Source organism: Drosophila miranda, chromosome 4 (genome assembly GCF_003369915.1).
Source record: "Drosophila miranda strain MSH22 chromosome 4, D.miranda_PacBio2.1, whole genome shotgun sequence".
NCBI lineage: Eukaryota > Metazoa > Arthropoda > Insecta > Diptera > Drosophilidae > Drosophila > Drosophila miranda.
The window spans coordinates 18,082,979-18,109,156 of record NC_046677.1 but is presented as its reverse complement, the minus strand read 5'-3'; the positions used below and the strand labels follow the sequence as shown (position 1 = coordinate 18,109,156).

The 26,178-nt window shown below is 45.4% G+C and overlaps 2 protein-coding genes and 3 long non-coding RNA genes across 11 annotated transcripts in view; 3 read left to right on the top strand and 2 right to left on the bottom strand.

Annotated features, from left to right (window-relative positions):
- LOC108162431 (protein spire) overlaps positions 1–12,013 on the bottom strand; it is a 40,073-nt gene extending 28,060 nt beyond the window's left edge. For 2 of the 3 annotated variants that reach the window (XM_017297166.2, XM_033393835.1), the window contains exon 1: positions 10,578–12,013. In XM_017297166.2, coding sequence (XP_017152655.2) covers positions 10,578–11,223 — 646 coding nt within the window. In that variant the 5' untranslated portion in view covers positions 11,224–12,013. The remainder of the gene's footprint in view (positions 1–10,577) is intronic. The other variant, XM_033393837.1, reaches the window with a different exon arrangement.
- Positions 12,014–19,899: 7,886 nt separating this feature from the next.
- On the top strand, positions 19,900–20,701 carry LOC117188849. Its single transcript, XR_004472915.1, has 2 exons — positions 19,900–20,123; positions 20,179–20,701. It is a non-coding gene; the product is annotated as an uncharacterized LOC117188849 (long non-coding RNA).
- LOC108164060 lies at positions 20,628–26,085 on the bottom strand. 5 transcript variants are annotated; one of them, XM_033393331.1, is made up of 3 exons: positions 23,495–23,823; positions 23,187–23,431; positions 20,628–20,982 (listed from the first exon to the last, which is right to left on the bottom strand). In XM_033393331.1, the coding sequence occupies exons 2-3, from the start codon at positions 23,421–23,423 to the stop codon at positions 20,893–20,895; spliced, it is 327 nt and encodes a 108-aa protein (XP_033249222.1). In that variant the 5' UTR covers positions 23,424–23,431; positions 23,495–23,823; the 3' UTR covers positions 20,628–20,892. The 5 variants fall into 5 exon arrangements, with proteins under 5 accessions (XP_033249222.1, XP_033249221.1, XP_033249226.1 ...); XM_033393335.1 differs by lacking the exons at positions 20,628–20,982; positions 23,187–23,431; positions 23,495–23,823 and adding exons at positions 22,835–23,186; positions 25,531–25,775; positions 25,839–26,085; XM_033393330.1 differs by lacking the exons at positions 23,187–23,431; positions 23,495–23,823 and adding an exon at positions 21,291–21,492 and having other exon boundaries at positions 20,628–21,227.
- Positions 22,300–22,626, top strand: LOC117188848. The gene is made up of 2 exons (XR_004472914.1): positions 22,300–22,460; positions 22,516–22,626. It is a non-coding gene; the product is annotated as an uncharacterized LOC117188848 (long non-coding RNA).
- LOC108164061 lies at positions 24,471–25,242 on the top strand. The gene is made up of 2 exons (XR_001775771.2): positions 24,471–24,664; positions 24,720–25,242. It is a non-coding gene; the product is annotated as an uncharacterized LOC108164061 (long non-coding RNA).
- Positions 26,086–26,178: the final 93 nt, after the last annotated feature.

Here is a 26,178-nt window from a genome sequence, read left to right as displayed (position 1 = left end):
TATGGCAATTGTAAAAATTGTGAATAATAATAATAGTACGGCATAAATATGGCCATAATCTGGGGGGGATTCGGTTACAGTCACAGCTTGGACAGTTGGCGGGAAATCATTTACGAAACCATAAACGAGTCAATCGCAATTAAGCAGAGCAGAGCAGAGCACAAAATGTTCACCTTTCCAATTGCATTTTAAAATATGCAAAAATATCCCCCCGCCCAACCCCTGCACCGTACCCCGTGATCTATTTTTTTCCTGGCCTGAAACTTCCGCAGTGTACGGCCGGGCCGGGCCGGGCCGGGCCAGACCAAGCCAAGCCCCGGCCAACACAACAGAAATCGTAATAAAACCTGGAACGGGTTCAGCAATCATAAACTTGTTGTGCAGACGGACAGATCGGTTCGGTGCGGAACGGGGGGGGAGACGCTGGCAGGTGACCAACAGCATTTCAACGGAAAATTGTCAATGAACAACCCACCGAAACCCCAGACAAACCCAACCCCAGCCCCGACATGAGCAATTGTATTATAAGTTATATCTCTATCTCTGCACACTCCAAAACAGATACAGATGCATAGATACACAGATACATATCCATAAGGCGCTTTGGCATTTTGTTAAACAATTAAATGCAATTTAACAGCAACAACAACAACAACAACTAAAGCAAACAACAAACAGTTTTAAAAATAGTTGACTCAGCCCCGGGCCAAGGTGCTTTCAGGCTGGGTTTCGGTTTGATTTGCTGACCGGCCGGCTTTTGATTACAAACTGCCCCCCGTGCCCCCGCCCTGCTCTGCCCTCCTCCTTGTGGATTCGTGGCAACACGGCCCAGCAATTCCATTTTGTGGTTTATTAAGCGTGACTCCGGGGACAACGGTTCCAGCAGCAGGTACGCCAAAAACCAAAAAAAAAAACAATTGGAAACCCACAATAAATACATCAAAAGTGGAGTAAAATATTGCCTGTTATTGGAACAACCTCAACCTGATTTGCCTAGAGATAGTGGAATAAAATGGAGTAGAACCCACACTTTCCATTCTTCCTGTAGGAGTGGATCCGCTATGATTCATTCATACAGCGGTTCAGCGGTTCAGCGGTTCAGCGGTTCAGCGGCGAATTACCGACATGATCTTGGGCCTCTTTGGGCCATTGTGTTGGTTCCGCATTCAACTTTTGAACCCCAACCGCAGGTGGAGGCAGAACACAGTTTTCGGAACCAACAAAAACATGGCGCAGAGCAAGAGATGAGCTCAAAGGCACAGCATGATATCATTGTGGTGCTTTATTGTCTCCGGCTGGCCTGTCCGTCACTTTCGCAGGAAATGAGGCAAGCACAGGCTTCGGAAGAGCCAACTCCAGGGACGGGACGGGATGGGACCCCGGGACGGGGCCAAACATTCCATCATGGAGGAGACCTCTGTCAGATGGCCATGGAACATGCCGCGACTTATAATTAAATAATAAATTTGAATGCTCGCCAGGCAGGCAGAAAGGCAGATGGGCAGAAGGCGGTTCCAGTTAATAATTAATTGACATTTAGCAAAGAATTTCAAATGTATGGCAGGCTGTCGAAATTCGCACAATTTGGGTTTTATTAATGCTTAATTTATGGGACAGCCTCGCGGCTCTTTTCGGGTGCCTGCGCACATGTGCTTCTGATTGACTTTCGAGCGTTACAATTTGAAATCTTCAGCAGGGCACAACAGCAAGGCCCAAGTGCGAGCGAGTCGGCTTAGAGCCAAGCGGCGAGTTGTGTTGCCAAAAGCTAAAGCCTCCGAATTGGTATGGCGGCATGCTCGAGATCCCCATGAGATGGACAGTTGACACTTGTATAATCTACATGTGTCGATTAATCTACCGTATAGGAGCTGAGGGATTCAGGGGAGATGGCAGGAGATTATTCAGGAAACAATCCTGAGATCATTGCCTATTTCTACCCGACTTGTGAGGAGATTTACCCAGAGACATTTCAGATACTTATAGTAGGTACATATATCTAAGGGCTTAACTGATCTTAGGATGTATCCTGTCTTTAAACGTACATATTCTACATATCTATCTTCAGATCGTTGATAATTCATGCACATACAGATGTATTTACGAAGGAACCCCTCTAAAAAAACTGGCTTCTGTTCCTTGAACCTTCCAATGAACGCCCAACCTCTCTGTAATTTCGACAATTTCAACTTACGTTTAGGCTTTCTTCGAAAATTCTATGTACAATGGGTTTCCTCTGAGATTCTGTGATTTATTTTGCCGCACCTCTAATTACGACCATTGAAGGCACTTTGAAAGTAAATATTAGACAGATCTCCCGAATTACATAGACCAACGACGAGATTAATGACGAATTACAAGAAGAATGCCTTAAAAAACCGCTTATAAAACTTCCACAATGTTATAGAAACTCGATTAATCTACCGGATAAATGATTTTTCATTTAAAAATTCAATTAAACTGAAGAGTGATTGCCATGCCCCTACTTTAGTGTAGAACTGTTTGTACCATTATTATTAATACTATATAAGGTACTAGTTAAAGCACTAGCAATCTTTATGTGTCGGAACAAACAGAGCTAAGGGCTTGAGTTCTAAGCGATGCCGGCGGACGTTCAAGTGTTGTTCTAATAGCAGGCCATTAGATGACCGATCACTAGAGGAAGGAAACGAAATATCAATTAATATCGAAATAAATTGAGCAGAAATAAGCACACACCATATGTTACTTCTTTAAACAGTGATTGCGGAGTTAAGATTGAATGAAATTACTAAAATTGTGTGTTCCCCATCGAGATTTTGGGTTAAATGTTCGCTGGGGCCACGCATGTTTTTGCAATGGCCATCAAAAAATGAAAGAATCAAATCAAATTTCGTTATCTGGCGATGAATCACCGGACGACCAGTGCGTCAATTCGCAGTCGCTTAATTGGTGATCCAATACTCGACCCAACAGGGCCTCCAACAGAGAGCGAGAGAGAGAGAGAGAGAGAGAGAGAGGGACACCTACATACACACGAGTTGTATCTGTGTATCTGTGTATCTGTACTTTGTTCGGTGAGCAAAAAAAAATGGAAAGAAATTGGTTAACCCGTTCTGATAAGATTAGATTGCTCGAAGAGCCCTCAAAACATTCGCTTCTCGGCTCGAAAGTCTTTCCACGAGACGGGAGAGAATTGCATTTCCGATTGAAATTATTGCGAATAATCGAAATGGAAATGGAAATGGGAAACGCTGTCTCAGGGTCAGACAATGGTCTCGGACTTTCCTTTAGTCAAATCCAATTAATAATAATAAAGCCGCGGCACTTGGGCTAACTGACTTTAAATTGTTTGCTCAGCCCTCCCCTCCCCTACCACCACTTCGCGTTCCTCCTCCGACGCCTGCATTTGATCAGGTTCAATAGAAAAGTATTTACCTTCTTTTTTTTCGTAATAAAGTTTTATAAATGTGATGGCTGGTGGCTGAGGTGGCAGAGGTGGCTGCTGCGGCGCTGCTGTGGTGCATGCCTCTGACGGTTGACCAAGTGGCCTCATGGCAATTTACTTTCTAATGTCAGGAGAAAAGTCATGTGCATGTCAACAGCAACAGCAACAACATGAGGCCAAGACCAGTCGAGACGAAACGATGCTTTTCTCAGATACTCTCCCTCGTGTTTCATTTAATATTTGCACTTTTTATTGATGATTTAGCGAAAATTCATAGCCAGATTTCTTTGGCTTTTATCGCAGATTAACTTATTGATTAATTAATTAAATAAAGCCAGAGAGAGGGTGAGACAGAGCCCCAGAGAGGGAGCCAAAGAGGCGTCGACAAATCGCAATCTTTGCCTGCGTTTCCCACATTTTTGGGAGCGCGAAGTGGAGTGGAGCAGAGTGGAATGGAATGGAATGTCTGGCGTCTGGGGACTGTAATTTGCATTACAACATCTTTAAGATATTTAACCATCAAATGCGGGCCCTGGGCTGTGGATGAGTGCCTCCACTCCACGCCTGATTTGATGTTTTCTGTTTTCTGTTTGCTCACAATTAGCTGCAAGCCGCCTTCATTCCCCTTCAAATTATAAAACAATTAATATTCGTGAATGAATAATGAATCGGGAAGTGATAGATAGTCCGCAATTAGCTTAATTACAGGCGTTTTGGCTCTGCGAGCGATTACTAAACCAATTTCCAGATGATCGAGCGGAACAGAGTTGTGTAATTTTACACAATTTAATGTAGGCTTAGAACGGAACGAATGAACGTTAATTGAGGGGGGTTTACCCCTCCACCCATCGACCTTAATCGTAGGTGGACTCGTATGCAACCCTGAACTGTTGAGTGCCCTCTGCTTTGACTTTGATATCAATCATCTATGGCAAAAACAACCCTTATTACGGAGCAGCGAGGGGTGGAGCGAGAGGAGCAGGGAGAGGAGCAGGAAGAGGATCAGAAGGAGGATTAGCGAGAGGACCAGCGAGAGGAGTAGTGAGAGAAGCAGCAAGAGGAGCAGCGGGAAAAGCAACGAGAAGGGCAGCGAGTGGGGCAGCGAGAGGGGCAGCGAGAGGAGCAGCGAGTACCCTACACGCCATGCATGTTGTTCTTGCAATTCTTGAGGAGTCTCAGCCGTCTCGGCAGTCGGTTGTGCTCACGATCTATTGGATTCGGATTGAAGTATCGCTGTTGAAATCTTTTATCACTCGGCAAATACCAAACATATGTTTGATGCAGTAAATATTCACTCAGACAATGCCCATTCATATTTACAAAAGAATCAGCATCGTCCCATTGTAGATCCATCATAATCTGAGAGACCATCGAGTTCCCAGGCTTCTTGTGATTTAACATCATAAAGCGAGTTCGGTTCGATTGTGACCACAGTCGGGAGTCTGGACACAATCCTCTGAATGGCATTCCGAAAGACCGAAACCACAAAGCCGATCGATCCCCATTCTTCAATTATCGTACACTCGGATGTTGCGTAAGGCCCCCCAAAATGTGGGCTGGACTCAGACAAAAGGTTCCCCCAAATAAAGGCCTGGGCTGGACCGCTTTAAATGTCACTCTTGCTTTCATCTTTTGTCCCGCTCCCGACGGAGTGAAAGAGAAAGAAATTATAAATGTTTATGGCCTCCGATTCGGAATTAAAGCAGACAAATAGACGAACAAATTTGTAAAATATGCAGACTATGCAAATTTGCCAGCAAATTAAAATAGTTTCAAACTGAACCAAAACCAACAAATACTAAGGCCGGCCTCCTCCCCGAGTATCTGAGGAGTATCTGTATCTCTGTATCTCTATCTCTGGCTGTGCGCATGCGCATACTGCTCGTCAACAGGTTGAATTGTTGTTTATGGCGATATTGCTGGTGTTGTTTTTCACTCGCCAGCCAGCGGCGCGCCGGCTTTGAGAAATGTGAAAGATGAAAGCGTAAATGCTGATTAAAGATTGTTTCTTTCTGTATGTATGCCGCATATATACATTTATATTGTAATTTCAGCGTCGTATGCAAAGTGAAAGAGCCAGAAGCAGCCTCCCCAGAGTCGGAGCCGGAGTCAGTCAATCAGTCGGTCGGTTAGTCGGTTATGATAACAGCGATACGGGGAGAGACAGCACCCGCCGACTGCCGTCTGCCGTCTGCCGACTGCTGTCTAATTTCACAGTCATCAAGTCGAGTCAGGCACAGCTCCAATCCCAATCTCGGCCCCAGCTCCAGCTCAAGCTCCAGCGAGAAAGCGAGAGTCTCGATTACAGTTTAGTCGCGCCTGCGCAGTCATCGCGGCTCCATGCAAAAATCTCCATCAAGGTGAATTACCCCAACCGAAGCCAGCCACGCCCACGCCCACCCGAAGTAAATGTGTCAAAAGAAATTAGATCGTTGCAGCCATGGAGATCCCATGGTGGCTCTATGAATGCCTCCATTATATAGCTGACCGATTTCGAAGGGAACTTCATTCAGTTTCAAAGATATCATATTGTATTACCATTTAGTAGAGATTACTCGGTGTGTGGCTTTAGGTTCCCCCCCTGATAAAGAATATCCGTACTTTCCTTCGTCCCTAGATAGTTCAGCAGTCCTTTATGCCCCTTGTTGGGGCTGAGAATCTGTTCCTCGTTCTCGAAGCACTCCAGGGATTGCTGAGCACTTGCCGGATGGAAGTGGAGGTGTTGTTTATGTGGCTGCCACTCGACACACATTCGATACGAGTCTATGCCAGGTCTATGCCTATATATATACAGTACCTATAGGCATATATATGTGAGTATAGCCGATAAGATAGGAGTACGAAAAACAGCTCTTTCGATGGCGCATTTCTGCTTTATGGCTTTTGGCTTTTGCGTTTAATTGCATCAAAATTTATTTATAATTCGTAGAGTAATAAATAAATATGGAAAACACCTTGGACCTTGGACGGGCATCTAACAGCTGTTGCTGGGGCTGGAGGTGGAACTGGAACTGTAACTGGAGTTGGTGTGGTGTTCAGGGCCACTCCGATCCGTGGGTCCACTTGTCAGAGACAAGACCCCACACACTGGCAAGTGTCATCGGAACAAGAGATGAAACGCAGAGCCACAATTTGGATTATCGTTTGATTTATTGAACCGGCGGAGGCACTTTCAAAAGCAAAATCCGACAGGGTCGCACCCGCGGACAAACGATTTTCATTTCATTTCAAAATGCAGTCCCACAGTCGCAGAATTTCGTAACAGACAGACAGACAGACAGCTGCAAACTGCACAGGTGGACAAGTTTATAGGAGAGGCCCAAAAAAAACAAAAAAGCAAACTACTTTTGGGTCTGGGGGACTGGGGGAACCGCGATTGGGTTCAGGTTCGTGCTTATGTCATTTGCTGTCATTATGGAAATATTATTTTATTAATTTGACCCCAAAACTGGAGCAACGCCAACAATAGGCAGCAATTATATTGGGGTCTGCAACACCACATGCCATGTCGGGTTGGGGCTCCTAAATCATAGGAAATGCATCTAATCGGAGGCGAACACAACACCACAAATTCCAAATAAATCGAGCCACAAAATGTTGCAAAATCGCATCGACTGGCACCTGGAGATGGTCAGCCGGGCATCAGCATGTGTTCAGTGGAATACGGAATATGATACTACAAATGGCTAATACGAGAGTCTTCAGTCTGGGCTAGGAATATTCCAAGAAACGATTCCAACAAAGCGGCAGTGGATCCGTATTGTTTGGACCCAGTTTGGAGACATTTTTAAGACGAAATTAAGAGCAAACTCTGGGATTTGTTTAATAATAATTAAATGTTGAAATGTCATTGTTTTATTTGCCCCATCTCTCCCCCCCTCCGCCCTTCGGGGGTAACCTCTCCGCTTAGCCCAGAGCCACTACTGGGGTTGATTCGGAATTAGTTGGACAATTAGTTTCGTTATGATTTTGTTTGGGTTTTCTAGTTTCTAGTTTGGGGCTGTGTGTTTTCTGTTGGGGCAATATTTGGGTGTAATTATTTATACATTAAACCAGTCCGAGCGACTGCCACTGCCACTGCCAATGCGATGTTTTTTCACCGCTCATTTCCACAGCAGAGAAAACAAGAAAGTCATAGACCGAGCGATGAAATGAAATGAAATATCATCATCACCCAGTCAGCCCGAACCCGAAAGTACGGGTACGTCTATGGGTAATGTGACGGAGGGATTGTTTCTGGCTTTCTGGTGGAATCTTTTGCCGCTTTCTTCGGTGGGGGATCCCAGGGAGAAACTTCTTCACAGCGGCAGAACAGAATGGGAGGTGATTTAGGGGGGGTGGGGGAATAAACTCAACGAAACAATAATCAACAGCTGATGCAGAGAGACAGAGAGATGGAGAGAGAGAAAGAGAGAGAGACAAGTGGAAGCCAGGAATATGGAGAATGAGAGAACCTACCACAACATTTTCCCCGATTCCGTTGAACTGCGCATGACACCTGACCTTGGGGTAGACCGACTTTCACTGCGAGCATTTTCCGCATTTTCCTGCATTTTCCTGCCAGCCTGGTGGAAATCGTAATGGCGAGTTTGTGTGTTGACAGATTCAAGCGCCAATTTGGCCAAGAATTTATGGAGCCATCGGTGCAAGGCGACCTCCGACCCCCACTCCCCCCTCTCGATGGACGACCTCTTGCTGCAACGGCTGCGCGCCTAATCGAAGCGCCATAGGGCGCGGCGAGCTGACGGCGCCGCCGACGCTCCCGTCACCACGGCACCATCTCCCACGCCATTTAATAGTCGTGGTCGTGGTCGCCATGGTCTCCATGGCGGGGCTGGGGCAGAGCACAATCAATGATTCGTTGCGCCGAACGATGCGGTTGTCAGAAGCTGATAGACCGCGTTTCCGAACGCAAAGACGAGCCCAAACCAAACCCAAACCCAAACCAAAATCGAAGGCGAAGGCGAAAATGGGCGGCAAGTTGAAAGCTTTAGAATGTAACCTGCAGAACGATTCCCTCGAGTTTTCAACGCCGATTTTCACACGTTTTAATCGCTTTGAACTTGCTCGGATAACACCGAAACACCGAAACAGAAGACCCAAACCCATTAGAAGGTGCCATCGCATCTCTGTGTATTTCTCGGTATCTCTCTGTATCTCTGTGGCCTCTGTAATAACTTGTTTGAGCAGACTAATTGCCGCTGCTGGGTCTGCCGGGTCTGCGGGGTCTTTCGGCTAAAGGCAACCCCTTTGATATCTCTGACGCTCACGTTGACGAACGGGTATCTAATGGGTTTGATTTAAGCTTCTAAATTGGTGGTAATCAAGGTGTTGCAAGGTGTTCTATTTGCCCCGAAGAAAGTCTTAAGATTCGACATTATCTCATCGTAAATGTCTTCCGATGGGAATTCTATCCATATGTACAGTGTACACTGGCCAACAGCGTTAGCAACTGCCTTGATGGTTCTTTCAACTCGCAATCGAACAATTTAATTAATATTTCCAGCCAACTTCCTGCTTCTGTGTCTGTATCTGTATCTGTATCTGTATCTGCAGCTGAGTGTGGGTATGCCCTTAAGAATAAATACCCGTCTCTGGCTAATTGCTTACACTCTTCTACTTATAAGAAGCCCCACTAAACTGGCCTTGTCGTTGCGGACATATGGCTATACACAGACTTGGTCCATGGCCATAAAAAGACAGAGAGAGAGAGAGAGAGAGGCCTTAAGAGCATCGCATCGAAGGTTGGAAATGTAGTAGAATGCAATAGCCATTTCGGGACCCAAAAAGTTCCGAGTCTTGTGTGATGTGTGGGGCGGGCCACACGTGAGAGAAGATTCCATTCGAACCCCCACACAAACACAGCCACAGATACATTTTCCAATTAATGTGGCTTATCTAAAAGTCGATACCCTAGCAGGCTGTATTTTGACAGCATCGAATGATTAAACAATTAGCTGGCAGACGCAGACTCAGACTCGACCCAGACACGTTCTCCCAAAAAAAGATCTGAAGATCTGGGGACAAATCTGAAGATCCCTCATCAATTACAAAGAAATGAAGGAGAAAAATAGAGAAACAAATACCAAGCTGTGATGAGAAGGCAAAGCACCAACACCAGCCACAAAAGAAAGTGAAAAAAGCAGACATCTATACTCGCAGAAGGGGGATGGGGGATGGGGATTGGGATGGGACCTTCTTCATGGGAGTCGCCGTTTACACTTTCCCAAGACAACACGCAATCAGACGGAGAAGCGGACTGGAGAAAAACCTCAATCAAACCTCGGCGTGCTGCATAACTTAAATGCAGAGGTCATCATCGGCTCCGTTGTGTGGGTTGTTTGTTTGGAAAGCGGTCACAAGCGATGCCCCGATGCCCAGATGGATGGCACACGGAAACGCACATCAGGGCAACTGTCCGGCAATAAAAGCCCCAGAAAAAGAAAGAAGCTAACTGTAGCTTATTAAGTGAAAATGAAAGCGTTTGCTGGAGACGGAGACAGAGACAGAGGCAGAGAGACCCCCAGATCACCCTAACCGGTTGCCTGGCCAAAACTAATCCCACACCGAGTTTCCATCACTGTCACGGTGTAACCTCTAACCTCTAACCTCTGGTGGAGTAGTTGACAAAAGAAAAGCTAAGAAAAAACAAATATTCTCATTCCTCAAATGTTTTTTTGTAACCATCTTCAATGGTTACATTTTTAAAACAGTTCCCTTTAATTTTTAAAAATTATTTAACTAAACAAATAAATAAACTCGAGCCTTTACGTTTCAACTATAAGAATTATAGCGATGCAAATTATATGCAGTCGAACATCTACGAATCTCAAGAGGAATTCGTTAGTTGTGGAAGTTCCCCATAGAGAAGTTCGACTGTACTGCAGTATGTAAACACAATACGGATCAGCTGATACATACACAAATACATATGCAAATACAAATATAAAAACAAATCAGATAAGAAATATCATGTTTATAGGAATAATCGTCAGAGCGAACAGATTATGCATGAAAACAAACTAAGAATATTCTCTGAAATATTCCAAAATTTCCAAGCACGAATTTCCGAGTTCCCTGTAGCACCCTGTTTGCCCCAAAAAACCCCCCAAGACCTCGGCCCTCTTGCCTGCCGTGTGGCACATTCACTTACCTCTGTCGATGGCTGCATTGCTGTCCACGCTGCTGGTGGCACTGTCATCCATTTGTGGCTGCTCCTGCTGCTGCTCCTGCTGGGACGCCTCCTGCTCCTGCGACTCCACGAGCTCTGGCAGCCGCTCGGCGCCAGAGAAGTGCACATTGCCGTCGCGGTGGAAGTGCAGCTCGAAGCGGCTGGGAAGGTCGGCCTCGTAGTCCCCGCCGGACTTGTGGGCCTGGGCGGCCACCTTGTAGTAGAGGGAGCCGAACTGGTAGATGAGGGCCCAGGCCTGGTCCTCGGAGAGGGGGGCCTTGAACGAGTCCAGTATGTTGTTCAGGGTGACGCACTGCTCCGGACACGAGCACTGGTAGAATGCTTGGCGAAGGAGCTGGCGACTGCCGCCCGGGAGCATCGGGGCCCCCAGCCCCATGCCCAGGGTACCGTTTCCATTCTGGGTTTTGGCAGCTCCTTTGGAGTGCGTGTGTGAGATGATGTGTGTGTGGGTATGGGCCTGCTGGGCGTCCCCGTTGGCACTGTCCGGCGAGGTCGAGAGAAAGCCCTCCTCGGCCTCCGAGAACTTGCCCTTGGGCGCAGCCATGGCCTTGGACTCGGATGCACTCTGCGTCGCGTCGGCCTGCACGTCCATGTGATGCTCCGTCATGGCTCTATCCAGACTCCGGCTCTGGCTCGGCTGCAACGGTCCCCTTGTCTCCTGCACCGCTCCACATATAAGGAGATTCGATGGCTTTGGTCTGGCTTAGCCCGGATTTTCTGCGGCTGCGGCTCCACTCAATGGCAGGTGGATCACTCACGATTATCCACAATTGTTCGGGGCAAAACTGAACTGATATATGGGAACACAGAAATTGATTTTCTCCAGCACAGAAGTGACGTTACACACAGAAATATGACGGGTACGGGAACGGTTACAAGTACGAGTAGTATGTGTATGTATATGTTTGTTAAATCAGACACTGAACACTTAGAATTTTAGATTCCGAGTAACACAGAAAGGAAATAAAATACTGGACGAAAACGAAAATCACACAGAGCGCAATGCACGGGCAGAACTATGCTGTCGTCACGTTTTTATGCACTGTTGCCGTTATGTTCGCCTATTTGCGATGCTCTTTGCGGCACTTTTCTTTTACTTCGCTTTCCGTTGCGTTGCTTTGCGTTACTTTGCGTTGCGTTGCTTTGCGTTGCTTGACTCTGGCTTATTTGGAGTCGCTTTTGCTGCTCCTGTTCCGAACTGCACAGCACTGAGCCGAGTATTATTCTTTTGCTTTTATATTTTATTTACACCAGCTGCACCGGCACTAATTTTTAATATTTTTACTTTGTTTAAAACTGCAAAACACTGTGAATTTTATGTCAAGTGTATTTTGAAAATTGTAATATGTCGTCTATCCGCCTACCGTGTCCGCTCGGGTGAGAGAAAAGTTTTGAACAAGCGCGCCAGCAGCGGCAAAAGTAGAAACAGACTCGAAAAGCAGAAGTCTTTGCTTTTCGTTCGGTTGAGAGAGAGAGAGAGAGAGAGACCGAGAGAGCATGAGAGACCACAAAGAGAGGGAGAGGCAGGCAAAAAGCCGCTTGGCAAACATGTTTTCAATTCAACAATTGTCCGCTCAGCTGTTCGCTCTCTCGCTCTCTGCCTCTCTCACTTTGCATTTCTATTTTGATTCCGGTTTTCGTTGTGTTTGCGCTTCGTTCGGCTGATAAGAGCTTTTGGCTGTCTTTGCTTTTTGCTTTTCTGCGTCTGTTGGTGGGGCTTTAATATTTCGATTCGCCGATTCCGAGAGCGATTCGTGTTAAGGTCAGGCGGAGAGTCCGCTCAGTGGAGCTGCGGCGCTGCTCTCCGGGCCCCCAGTCACCGTAAAAACTCTTTGAGGCTGGCGGAAATGGCCGGGCTATAAAGAGTGCGGCTAATTAGATCCGAGTTAGTGCTCGTAGCTGATTACATTTGGGGCTAATTTTAGGGGTTTTTGAAGAAAGACATTGAGCTGTTGACTTAATTTGATCAAATACATATATCCGTCCTAAATGGTGGCCCTATAAAAAGGTTGCAGGTGCTCAAGCGACTGTCTTTCTTGGCCGAAGGATGATCGTGACATTATTATTCAGCCAATGGTTACTTCTTTTAGAATGGATATAAGTTGGGCCTCGTTGGGCTCCCTTTCAAGGTCCTCGGGGACATTGGTAAACCGCGCAACATCCTCCACCGGCATCCAGCATCGTTTGTAAGGGATCTCCATCGCATTTTTACGACTTAATAAGCCCCATAAGTACGGCTCACACCGACGACCAAGTTATGATATATGAGCCGTAAATTGAAACTTTATATCAATGCCGACTTGTTTGTTGGGGGAAAGATTTGCATACAGTATTATTACAGCATCGCCATCAGGCACCGGGTATCGGGCATCGGGCATCGGGCATCGGGAATCGGGCATGGGGCATCTGCGGTAAACTTTAACGACTTGTTTTTGCGCGTTAATAAAAAATAAAACACAAACAAAATACATTTCTCTCGGTACGTGCATTTTATTAATTGGCAGCAACTGCAGCCGAAGCGGACTCTTCGTCCAGGGCCCACGTAATCATCGAATAGCCATAAAAAGTGTGTCCTCTACTAGGTAGCACCGCACCGCGCACCGCGCAACACGCACCACGCAGCTGGCCGATGACGACACCATCATCATCAGCATCACCAGCAGAAGCCACCAGTTGGGACACCACACCAGCGACAATCACCATCCGAAGATACGGCAATTGTCTCGTTTTATGTGCCAATCGCTAATGAATTAATTAGCCACCATTGCGTTGGCTTTAGTTTCTATAAAAAAAATAATTGGTAAGAGCGGAGTTCAACAGCCGCCGTGGCGGCGAACTTCAACCCACAACCGACAGCCGACAGTCACCCACCAACCGCCATCGCCATCGCCCATGGCTGGCTTAGTCTTTGTTCTTGAACAATACGAGAACTTGACTTCCATGAATCATTCATAATTCGAACAGGCCAGAGCCACATGAAATGCATGCAGCCAAAGACAAGGCTCCAAACACCAGCAGAATAGACGGACTCGAAGCTATAATGCCCCGCAAACTGAAGCTCGTTCCAAAATTCGTTAAAAAGTGATCTGTACGTCTATGCTACATACATTTATTTTAGAGCAATGCACTCGGAGTGTACTCGCTAGTCCTCGTTTGGTAGAACTAATGAGTCCCAGGGTCTAGTTCATGCTTTATTTCTTTATTCTGTTAAATAAAATAAACGATCGTTTTTGCAAGTTTTTTTTTTAATTTTTGGTCATGGTTTCTTTGTTAAGAGCAACGAATTTTTAAGTTTGACCTTTCAATTTCAATGACCCATCAAAATATAATTTTCATGCAGAGTGCAGTTTTAATATTTATAAACAGATAAAAAATACAAATTAGATTAAAAAAACACATAAATGATTTCTCTTCTAGTTTTTAATTTGTAAGATTGTTGAAATCTGTCAGAGACTGAAGTAATTTGTTGCAAATCCATTCAATCTTTTATTCAATGTCCTTTCATCGAATCTGATATTGAGCCAAAATTGATCAATTCCAGAAGTACACAAAGCTATCCACTTTGAGTACAATTTAATCCCAATCGAGCTGTACTTATCGGCTTTTCAAGTTCAAGTTGGTGTCATTCGGTATTCGGTATAAATACAATACGATACAATGGATTGTATAGATATACTATAGATAGATACAAAATGATACAAATTATACGAGATGTGAATGGGACTTAAAAAGACTAGATATCTCAAGAGAGTTCTCCCTGTAACCCTATTCGCATTCCAGAAAAACGAATTTCCTTTGGGTCGCTATTCACATTTCCAAGGATCTTTGCTCTGCCAGACTGGAGATTCATATATCATACACAAATATTACTATAACTACCATGATACAAATTATACGAGATGTGAATGGGACTTAAAAAGACTAGATATCTCAAGAGAGTTCTCCCTGTAACCCTATTTGCATTCCAGAAAAACGAATTTCCTTTGGGTCGCTATTCACATTTCCAAGGATCTTTGCTCTGCCAGACTGGAGATTCATATATCATACACAAATATTACTATAGCTACCATTACTGCTATAAAATTGATCACTTTTCGAAAAACTTCAATTGGATCGTCGGGTGCACGCACACTCTCGCACCTTCCCTGTCTGACTGTTGACTGTTGGCCGTTCTATGGATCGGGGCGACTCAGCCAAGCGTGGCATTTTTGGTCAATTAGATTCGAGTTGACATGTCGCGCGGGTGGCACTTGGCCGAGCTCCAAGTCCGCTGGCGGGTCGGGTGTGGGCGTGGGTCCGTGCATTGTGTGTCATGCAACGGCGTTGCGTCTCCCTCCACGCGAGCCGGAAACGTGCATCCGTTTCGGCTACGGCTCCCCCGCTGAATGCAGGCTTCTAGCCAGATTCTCGTAAAACGCGCACGAAACTAAAGTTTCGGAATCTGTGCCAAACGCAAGTAAGCCGCTTCAGCCGAGGTCTATCCAAATTTGGTGGCTGCAGATTGCGTACGATTGCCACATGCTGCTGCAACGGTGTGTAGTTTTTGTTGTAGCTGTTGCTGCAGAGGATGCAACGCTTCGCTGCGCCTGACACTTTGCTCAAAAATTGCATAAAGTACGTTTTCGAGGAAGTCATCAGATGGCAAAATAGCAAATGGATAATAATGGATATCTGCTGCCCTTTTTGCGGGTTGCTTTACTGTGCCATAAACGTCTTTCAAAATTCAGATTAAATATCGATCAAAGTACGAGCAATAAGAGTACTTTTGATCACTATTAGCTGTCGTCAGAATAAGGTATATATCCAAGTGGAATCCAGTCGGGTTATCGGAGCATTAACCCATGAACAATCCATGCGAGATGTGAGAGTAATTAAATGTCTTCTAGCTCCCAGTTGCATTCTTCCTCCGAAATGGTTATTGTTGTCACAGCCACCGCGTAACGTTCATTAAAGAAAATGATCAAAACCTGCCAGTCAGCCAGCCAGCCAGTCAGACGTTCCCTCGATCCGTCAGAGTCGGTGACGGAGACGGAGATGGAGTCTACCTACCTGCCTGCTCAGGGCTGATCTTAACTCACGTGTGGAAATCATGGCAGCTAATGTGCATTATATTTCTTTCCTCTGTTTGCTATTAGCGTTGTTATTTCTGTGTCCCTGCATTCATTTGCCCCCTTTGCTCCCCCTCCGTTCAGGCCACAATTGTGTAATATTCTGTCGGCATTTGTGTGCATCCCCCCCCCCCCACCCCAGCCCTCAGTTGGGGCTGCTCTAAAAACGTGATGCAATTAGGCCTCAGAGGAGGCGGAGATGGAGGCCCCCAGATGCAGTCGGGCAGTCGGCATGTGGGTTCAAGATCGGACAAAGAGGGGGGAAAAAAGTGTGAAAAGGGAGCCCAGAGTTATGATTATCGTACGTGTTCTTCTAGTTCTCCCCATCGGGGAGAGGGTAATCAATTTTTTCATGTCTTCATTATTTTTATTTTCATTTTCGAGTGTGAGAATTTTGTGCATGATTTAATGGGTTCCGGGGACCTACTCATACGATCTTTGGCATGAGGCATGAGAAAGCTTAGAATGGACGAGCTAATGGAGAAAACTATGAATATAAAAGGAAGGGATTATGATCCAAGTAGCCCTGAATCCACTAAAAGATGGCTTTCATAGTAATCCAATTCGTAAACTTTCCCTCATTCCCATGGTGTGCCCTCCCTCTATTACTATAATACCATAACCATCTGTAATTGAGACCCAGTTCTGCTGCTGGTGCCATCTTGACACCCATTACTCATCATCACACCGTTCGTGTACCGTACCACATGTGGCACATTGACCCAAGTGCCGAATACCAGACCAGCTAACCCAGAAACCCCCAGCAGCAAGCGATACGAATATTTTCTATTTCCATTGGGGAATGGCAAATGACAGAATCTTTATGGCACTTCAATTACAACAATACGCATTATTTTCGTTGGGTATAAAACATTTTTCAGCGGCTTAAGTGTATCGGCCCATTCGGCCAGGGGCTGCCAAAGGGAACGGAGACGGAGACGCCGAGAAAAGGCCGTGCTCAAGTAGACGTGACAAGAGACAAAGGCAGGCCCGAAGAGAATCCGCGGAGCGATTTGGCCAGCCCAGTGAAAGCAGCTACGAGGAAATAGTAGTACCCTTACTAATGGTAGTACCAGAGGAATGGTAATCGCACAGATCGCAGAACGATTCCTAGCAGCGCTCCAATTTGTGTTCACGTAATTATTTCAGGTAACTCCGAGACGCGAAACGCGAAACGCGAAACGCGCAAGACCCATTTAAACGGTAGGGCAGCGTATTAAAACTAAGTGCCACTTAAGCCTGCCCAAAAGCTTTTTATTTTCAGAACTTGCGCAAAAAGCCCTGACAGACAAAGAGATTGGATTGTCTCTCAATGCCTCCGATGCCTCCGATGCCTCCGATGCCTCCGAATGGGGCACTACTACGAGTACTCGTAGTAGTCGTACTTTGTAGTTCGTTCCTGCCTCCTATGTGCAATGCAATTTCTAAAACGTGATTCGTGCAGAGACAAAATGCCATACTCTCCTCCTCTTCGGCAGTGGCAGTGGAGACCATTAATATAATTTGTGTCTGGAGTTATTTCTCCTCAGACTTGGAGTCTGCGAGTTCCGATCCGAGCCCCGTCCTAAACGATTATGAGCTCCGAGCTGGAGCTGAAGCTGGAGCTGGAGTTGGAGTTGGAGGCGACTGATGTTGTGAAAACATGCCACAGTTTTCCATATCGCATTGTTGTTCCGCTCACGGGGTCACAGTCCCCCAAAGCACCTCCCTCCCATATAGATCAAATGGAACCGCTGATCGTGTCGTGTCGTTGGCGGCGATCGATGGCTGTTTTCCCGGTCTCGGTCTTGGTCTTGGTCTTCGTATGTCTATGTGGTGTGGTGTGTGGGCTTTCCTCTTATTTATTTACAGAATTGTCTACGCTTTTTATTGGATGGCGCTTAATTTTTATTAGCGCGCAACCGAAATGAGTTTTTCATGGAAACAAATGGCACAATAGCGCCCGGGGCTGGCTTGGCGTGTTGACAGCCCGATAAATTCGAGTTAGACGATGGGGGGGGGCAGGGGATTTCCTTCTGGAAGTGGAAAATTGAAGTTGCCACAAATGGTCAGCGGGCCACACAAGTCACCGAAGGCGGATTTAATTGGGGTTATAATATAATTGCTGTTCAATTGAGATCATTTCGAAAACTCTTTCCGATCATACTGATCCTCCTTCTGTCCAGTATCTAAACTTCCACATTGAAGGCTCCACATGCTGCTCAGCCCAGTGGCCATTAGCATGGACAAAGAGCCAGCCGCAGGACCCAACCGACCGACCCAAGCACCACACAGGTGCCGACAACAGGTCGGCGACACTTTTTCATTATTTAGCGGCAATATTCAGAGAACACTTTAAGACTGCGGTCTGGGGCGGTCTTTGAATGGAGGCGACAAATCATCGAGGATCGGGCCACGATCTGCGGTTATACAGTCATAAACTAGGCGACCACCAGGAGAGAGGCGGGGCAGTCGGCTACCATAAAGCAAACTCTTTATGAGTCGATTGCCGACGACTACGACATCGACATCCCCGTCGACTGCCGACTGCGATAATGAAGATCTTGTTCTCACTTTCCGGGCCAGGAATAGAGTCGCTTGGCGTCTAATGATGGGAACCAGCCGTTTTGCAGCCACTGGGAAAGCGATGGACCACACAAAACGAGGCACATCATCAGCCAGAGAAAGATAGAAAGAGGGAGAGGGAGGGAGAGAGAGAGAGAGAGAGAGTGAGAACCAGATCGATCCTGCTGTGCTCTGCTTGGATCGGCTCCGAACTGACTGAAACCTGAGCGCACTTTCATTTTCAGCTCCCGCCGCATAATTAATTGCGACCGAAAGTGGACAACGATTTTTCGTGGCAGCAGAAAGTAAAATGTGGCCCCGAGCTGATCCGCGCCCCTCCGCAGGAACAACGAACCTGTCGACCAACCGACTATAAACCGGATCAATGGAAGCCCGGGCAACTTTCTTCTTGCGGCTTCTGACACACTAAACTGACGCAACGCAACGTGTGGCAAGTGCAACAAGTGCAGATCAGAGCAGTGCAACGCCCACGAGCCGAAGACACCGCAGGAAGGCAGCTTCCTTTCCAGAAAGAAATGAGACTTCAATGGCGGGCCATAAAAATGAAAATGAAGCATCTTTATAGGTGATTTGGGGGGGGACAGGGTGCCGGTGCCGGTGCCAGCTGGGAGCATGCCTCATTCACACGATTCAGAGTCAGATTCAGATTCAGATGGTGAGCCTACCCTGTGAGGTTGCATTGCCATCCGGGTATGTTGGGTCCTTCCAAGCAGAAACACCCGCCTCCCATTGAACTAATAAATAGTGCCCTTTCTTTGAATGATGGATCCCATTCGATGCGATCATGTTGAAAAAATATTATTAAGACTTTCATCTGTGGTCAAAACATTCCAGAATTCAGTTAAAGGGCGCCACATAGTCGTCGACCCACTCTCGATGGGATCCGATCCGACTGGCTGCAAGGAGTGCTGGAGTCGAAGTCGCCGAACCCAAACCCAAACCCGATCGACAGTCCACTGCCTGACAGAACCAGTTTAATGGCACATGAAATTTCACCAAAAAATCTGTGAATCTCCAAGTCTAGCTCGAGGAGGAGGCGCATGGGAGTCGGGGACACGGGGGACACGGGGGACACGGGGGGGCGTGGCCAGTTGATTTGCTTAAAAAGAAATTCACTTTCCTTCGACGATTTTTACTTTTTCAAACTCTGTGTGCGACTCTTTTTTTGTCTTTCGTTGTTTTCCTTTTTTCCTTGCCTTGCCGCAAGTCTCTCCATCCTATCCTCCATGGGCCTGGAAGGCGAAGAAGGTCACGCTATGTTGTAGATCATGAGGATCGGATCCGACAAGGCCCAGACCACGGGAGGCTGCTGGCCGCTGGATACTGAATGGTGGATGCTGGGGATGGTGGATGGTAGATGGTGGCTTGGTCAAAGTCCCAGGCTAAGGCTAAGGCTAAGTCTGAGCTGTGGTTGTGGCTGTGGCTGTGGCTGGGACTAACAAACCCAACACAGCAAAATCCACAATTGAATGCAATGTCTTGCATTGGCAATGAGCGCAGAAATACTTTTAATGAAAGTTGGCACTTTGCTTTTTGGGTTTTCTGGCTTGCTTTGGGGGGATTTCGTTTTGTTTCGTTTAGTTTTGTTGGTTTTTTTTTTTTAAGTTTTTGATTTGTGGCAGCAGCCGTGGAAAATAGACTCGTGGCAGGCAGGGGCCGAACAGAGCATTTTCCAAGGAGCCTGCAGCTTGGCTGAAGTGTTTGCAGAGGCTAATTGGATGCGGACAATGGATTACTAGTTGGTTTATTGTCGTCGATGGGGAAGATCCTTAATTGGTTAGAGGCCCCGGCGCGGATCCCTGAAGATTTCAAATTAAATCAATAGCAGTTTTTGGTAATTTGATAAATACTCCCCATAAAGCGTATAATTTATGACTTATTTTTGGTAGATAACCTCTCGTTATAGGATAAGTCTACATATCTCCTTGTCCAGGCGGTCCAATTTTGGAAAATTAAGTAGCATCGCATCTACTTCTGAGAAAGTGAAAGCCAGTCAGAAAAACGGAAAGCTCCTCGGCTATTTTCATAATCATAATTCCTAATACATATACATATGCACATGCATGCTTCAAGGAAAACACCATCCTTCTGAAGTACTGAAGTCTGAATAAACGTCGTTTTGCAGATCAACTTGGTACACCTATTGTCTCTTTCCTAGAGTCCTACCTCTTCCTCCAATGGCATAAAAAACACCGCCAATTATATAGTTTCTTATAGAACCTTTCGCTTTGCGGGGTGCTCTTGTCATAGTGGAGTACTGGTAGAAGAATAACTTCCGATCCCGTGCATACATCTGTAACGATTCCGTTGGGTCATCAAAAAGTGAAGATCTGTGTAGTTTCTTTTGGGCTGCAATAACATCGCTTTAATTCACACGCTGTTGCTGAGCGTTGGCATTATTTTGTATCTGTACATTGTAAATTTCTAATTATTTATGTAGTTTCGGGTGCACTGTGTGGGTGTTACAAGATTTCAGTGGAGTGTGGAATGGTAGTGGGTTGCGTTGGTCCCAGTAAAAGAGTCCCTAAGAAGTCACCGTTTAAAAGTATACAACGTGTGGATGGACATTACGCCGTGTCCGAAGTGTCTTCATCTTTGAGTACTTAGTGCTTCTTTTCGTTCTTTTCGTCCTTTGGTGGGGGCGGCTCCTTGGGCGGAGCGGCCTCCTCCTGCTCCTGTGCCTCTTCCTCGACCTCTTCCTCGATACCGTTGTGCAGCTTAGACCAACGGGGAACTTGGAAGAGTGCCCAGAAGGGGATGATCATCATGACCAGTATTGAACCGCCGCCCATGACCAGCTTCTGTCCGGGCGACATTGGAAATCGCGGTGGACCAGCAATGGGGGCATGGTGACGCACTTGCATCATAGTCCCGGCAACGGTCCACATCTTTTTCGGTGGCAGAAGATTCCGCATCAAAGATAAACTCATGGCGAACACTGTGCGGGAGAGCCGTGAAGCATTCACAGGAAAAATATGGAAAATTACGGAACAAAACTTACACAGTTGTTGACGCCTGGCTAAAATAAATTAAAATGGCCTATAAATCGACCTGACAGCTGAACTGACAGATGACACAACCAGACCAGGAAACATTTCGACAGGGTTCAAATGCAAAGGTTAACAACGCAGCATTAAAAATGCTAATGAAAGTGGTGTCTGCACTCGCTTTCAATTTCGATTCAGTTTTGATTTTTGCCTGCGTCGAAGACAAAGCACTCGAAAAATTATGGGACATTTTTTGTTTATCATTGCATGCACAGGCTGCTCGGGCTGGAATTAATCAGAGCCACCAATTACATTTTATATTAACGTGCAAACTTGAATTTGGCTTCCCGCCAAAAAGTAGCGGTGCTGGAAAGCGGAGGGCGATCAGCTGTTGGCCCAATGGATGGTTTTACAAATTTTAGACAGAAACACCGATAGTACCGGAAGAGCTAATGGTATTCCTTTCTTCTTACTAGGAAATTGTATGTTATTATTTGCATCGAAATCAATAAGCACAGAAATATAGGACACAATTGAGACGGTATACAATGGTATATTTTAAATCCTTTTCGCTCATTCATTTTCAAACAATTTCTATTTGGCGCGCACCACTCGCGTCCAATCGATAGTATCGATGGCCGAACTGCGTTCTTCGAAACGGTAACTGGCTCTTTTTGCTCTCTTCAAATCGGTTTTTTCTTTTTTTCGCTCTCTTTGAATAGTTTATGAATCGGTAGCAACAATGAGTCCCATTCCCTCCTTTAATTTATGTACTTTAATCACTTTACTTGGATCAACATATGGTGATGATTCTGCATTTCCACTTAAAATGAACAAGGAAGAATATGTATAATAGTCAGTATATTTTGAAAATGACACGGTATATTTTGGTATATTTCTGAGGGTCACACTGCGCTCAGCTGTAATAAATAAAAAATCGGTAAACATCGGCAAAAAAACATCGAAGCTCGATGCATGCTCGATGCATCGATGTTTTGTACATCACTATTTCAAACAAAAACAAACAAAAATCTGCAAAAATGTATGAAAAATCTACAGGTGTCGCCTACGAGCGCATCCAAGGGTAAGCATGTCAGCACACGCCACAAGAGGAGAATACAAATATCATAGAGGCCCCGGCGCGGATCCCTGAAGATTTCAAATTAAATCAATAGCAGTTTTTGGTAATTTGATAAATACTCCCCATAAAGCGTATAATTTATGACGTATTTTTGGTAGATAACCTCTCGTTATAGGATAAGTCTACATACATATGCACATGCATGCTTCAAGGAAAACACCATCCTTCTGAAGTACTGAAGTCTGAATAAACGTCGTTTTGCAAATCAACTTGGTACACCTATTGTCTCTTTCCTAGAGTCCTACCTCTTCCTCCAATGGCATAAAAAACACCGCCAATTATATAGTTTCTTATAGAACCTTTCGCTTTGCGGGGTGCTCTTGTCATAGTGGAGTACTGGTAGAAGAATAACTTCCGATCCCGTGCATACATCTGTAACGATTCCGTTGGGTCATCAAAAAGTGAAGATCTGTGTAGTTTCTTTTGGGCTGCAATAACATCGCTTTAATTCACACGCTGTTGCTGAGCGTTGGCATTATTTTGTATCTGTACATTGTAAATTTGTAATTATTTATGTAGTTTCGGGTGCACTGTGTGGGTGTTACAAGATTTCAGGGAGTGTGGAATGGTAGTGGGTGGAAGTGTGCGTTGGTCCCAGTAAAAGAGTCCCTAAGAAGTCACCGTTTAAAAGTATACAACGTGTGGATGGACATTACGCCGTGTCCGAAGTGTCTTCATCTTTGAGTACTTAGTGCTTCTGTTCGTTCTTTTCGTCCTTTGGTGGGGGCGGCTCCTTCTTGGGCGGAGCGGCCTCCTCCTGCTCCTGTGCCTCTTCCTCGATACCGTTGTGCAGCTTAGACCAACGGGGAACTTGGAAGAGTGCCCAGAAGGGGATGATCATCATGACCAGTATTGAACCGCCGCCCATGACCAGCTTCTGTCCGGGCGACATTGGAAATCGCGGTGGACCAGCAATGGGGGCATGGTGACGCACTTGCATCATAGTCCCGGCAACGGTCCACATCTTTTTCGGTGGCAGAAGATTCCGCATCAAAGATAAACTCATGGCGAACACTGTGCGGGAGAGCCGTGAAGCATTCACAGGAAAAATATGGAAAATTACGGAACAAAACTTACACAGTTGTTGACGCCTGGCTAAAATAAATTAAAATGGCCTATAAATCGACCTGACAGCTGAACTGACAGATGACACAACCAGACCAGGAAACATTTCGACAGGGTTCAAATGCAAAGGTTAACAACGCAGCATTAAAAATGCTAATGAAAGTGGTGTCTGCACTCGCTTTCAATTTCGATTCAGTTTTGATTTTTGCCTGCGTCGAAGACAAAGCACTCGAAAAATGATGGGAAATTTTTTGTTTATCATTGCATGCACAGGCTGCTCGGGCTGGAATTAATCAGAGCCACCAATTACATTTTATATTAACGTGCAAACTTGAATTTGGCTTCCCGCCAAAAAGTAGCGGTGCTGGAAAGCGGAGGGCGATCAGCTGTTGGCCCAATGGATGGTTTTACAAATTTTAGACAGAAACACCGATAGTACCGGAAGAGCTAATGGTATTCCTTTCTTCTTACTAGGAAATTGTATGTTATTATTTGCATCGAAATCAATAAGCACAGAAATATAGGACACAATTGAGACGGTATACAATGGTATATTTTAAATCCTTTTCGCTCATTCATTTTCAAACAATTTCTATTTGGCGCGCACCACTCGCGTCCAATCGATAGTATCGATGGCCGAACTGCGTTCTTCGAAACGGTAACTGGCTCTTTTTGCTCTCTTCAAATCGGTTTTTTCTTTTTTTCGCTCTCTTTGAATAGTTTATGAATCGGTAGCAACAATGAGTCCCATTCCCTCCTTTAATTTATGTACTTTAATCACTTTACTTGGATCAACATATGGTGATGATTCTGCATTTCCACTTAAAATGAACAAGGAAGAATATGTATAATAGTCAGTATATTTTGAAAATGACACGGTATATTTTGGTATATTTCTGAGGGTCACACTGCGCTCAGCTGTAATAAATAAAAAATCGGTAAACATCGGCAAAAAAACATCGAAGCTCGATGCATGCTCGATGCATCGATGTTTTGTACATCACTATTTCAAACAAAAACAAACAAAAATCTGCGAAAATGTATGAAAAATCTACAGGTGTCGCCTACGAGCGCATCCAAGGGTAAGCATGTCAGCACACGCCACAAGAGGAGAATACAAATATCATAGAGGCCCCGGCGCGGATCCCTGAAGATTTCAAATTAAATCAATAGCAGTTTTTGGTAATTTGATAAATACTCCCCATAAAGCGTATAATTTATGACGTATTTTTGGTAGATAACCTCTCGTTATAGGATAAGTCTACATATCTCCTTGTCCAGGCGGTCCAATTTTGGAAAATTAAGTAGCATCGCATCTACTTCTGAGAAAGTGAAAGCCAGTCAGAAAAACGGAAAGCTCCTCGGCTATTTTCATAATCATAATTCCTAATACATATACATATGCACATGCATGCTTCAAGGAAAACACCATCCTTCTGAAGTACTGAAGTCTGAATAAACGTCGTTTTGCAGATCAACTTGGTACACCTATTGTCTCTTTCCTAGAGTCCTACCTCTTCCTCCAATGGCATAAAAAACACCGCCAATTATATAGTTTCTTATAGAACCTTTCGCTTTGCGGGGTGCTCTTGTCATAGTGGAGTACTGGTAGAAGAATAACTTCCGATCCCGTGCATACATCTGTAACGATTCCGTTGGGTCATCAAAAAGTGAAGATCTGTGTAGTTTCTTTTGGGCTGCAATAACATCGCTTTAATTCACACGCTGTTGCTGAGCGTTGGCATTATTTTGTATCTGTACATTGTAAATTTGTAATTATTTATGTAGTTTCGGGTGCACTGTGTGGGTGTTACAAGATTTCAGTGGAGTGTGGAATGGTAGTGGGTGGAAGTGTGCGTTGGTCCCAGTAAAAGAGTCCCTAAGAAGTCACCGTTTAAAAGTATACAACGTGTGGATGGACATTACGCCGTGTCCGAAGTGTCTTCATCTTTGAGTACTTAGTGCTTCTTTTCGTTCTTTTCGTCCTTTGGTGGGGGCGGCTCCTTGGGCGGAGCGGCCTCCTCCTGCTCCTGTGCCTCTTCCTCGACCTCTTCCTCGATACCGTTGTGCAGCTTAGACCAACGGGGAACTTGGAAGAGTGCCCAGAAGGGGATGATCATCATGACCAGTATTGAACCGCCGCCCATGACCAGCTTCTGTCCGGGCGACATTGGAAATCGCGGTGGACCAGCAATGGGGGCATGGTGACGCACTTGCATCATAGTCCCGGCAACGGTCCACATCTTTTTCGGTGGCAGAAGATTCCGCATCAAAGATAAACTCATGGCGAACACTGTGCGGGAGAGCCGTGAAGCATTCACAGGAAAAATATGGAAAATTACGGAACAAAACTTACAGAGTTGTTGACGCCTGGCTAAAATAAATTAAAATGGCCTATAAATCGACCTGACAGCTGAACTGACAGATGACACAACCAGACCAGGAAACATTTCGACAGGGTTCAAATGCAAAGGTTAACAACGCAGCATTAAAAATGCTAATGAAAGTGGTGTCTGCACTCGCTTTCAATTTCGATTCAGTTTTGATTTTTTCCTGCGTCGAAGACAAAGCACTCGAAAAATGATGGGAAATTTTTTGTTTATCATTGCATGCACAGGCTGCTCCGGCTGGAATTAATCAGAGCCACCAATTACATTTTATATTAACGTGCAAACTTGAATTTGGCTTCCCGCCAA

What these genes read in the sequence shown, in the direction of transcription:
- LOC108164060 (XM_033393332.1), bottom strand. Translation starts at nt 25,767, where the DNA reads ATGAGTTTATCTTTGATGCGGAATCTTCTGCCACCGAAAAAGATGTGG.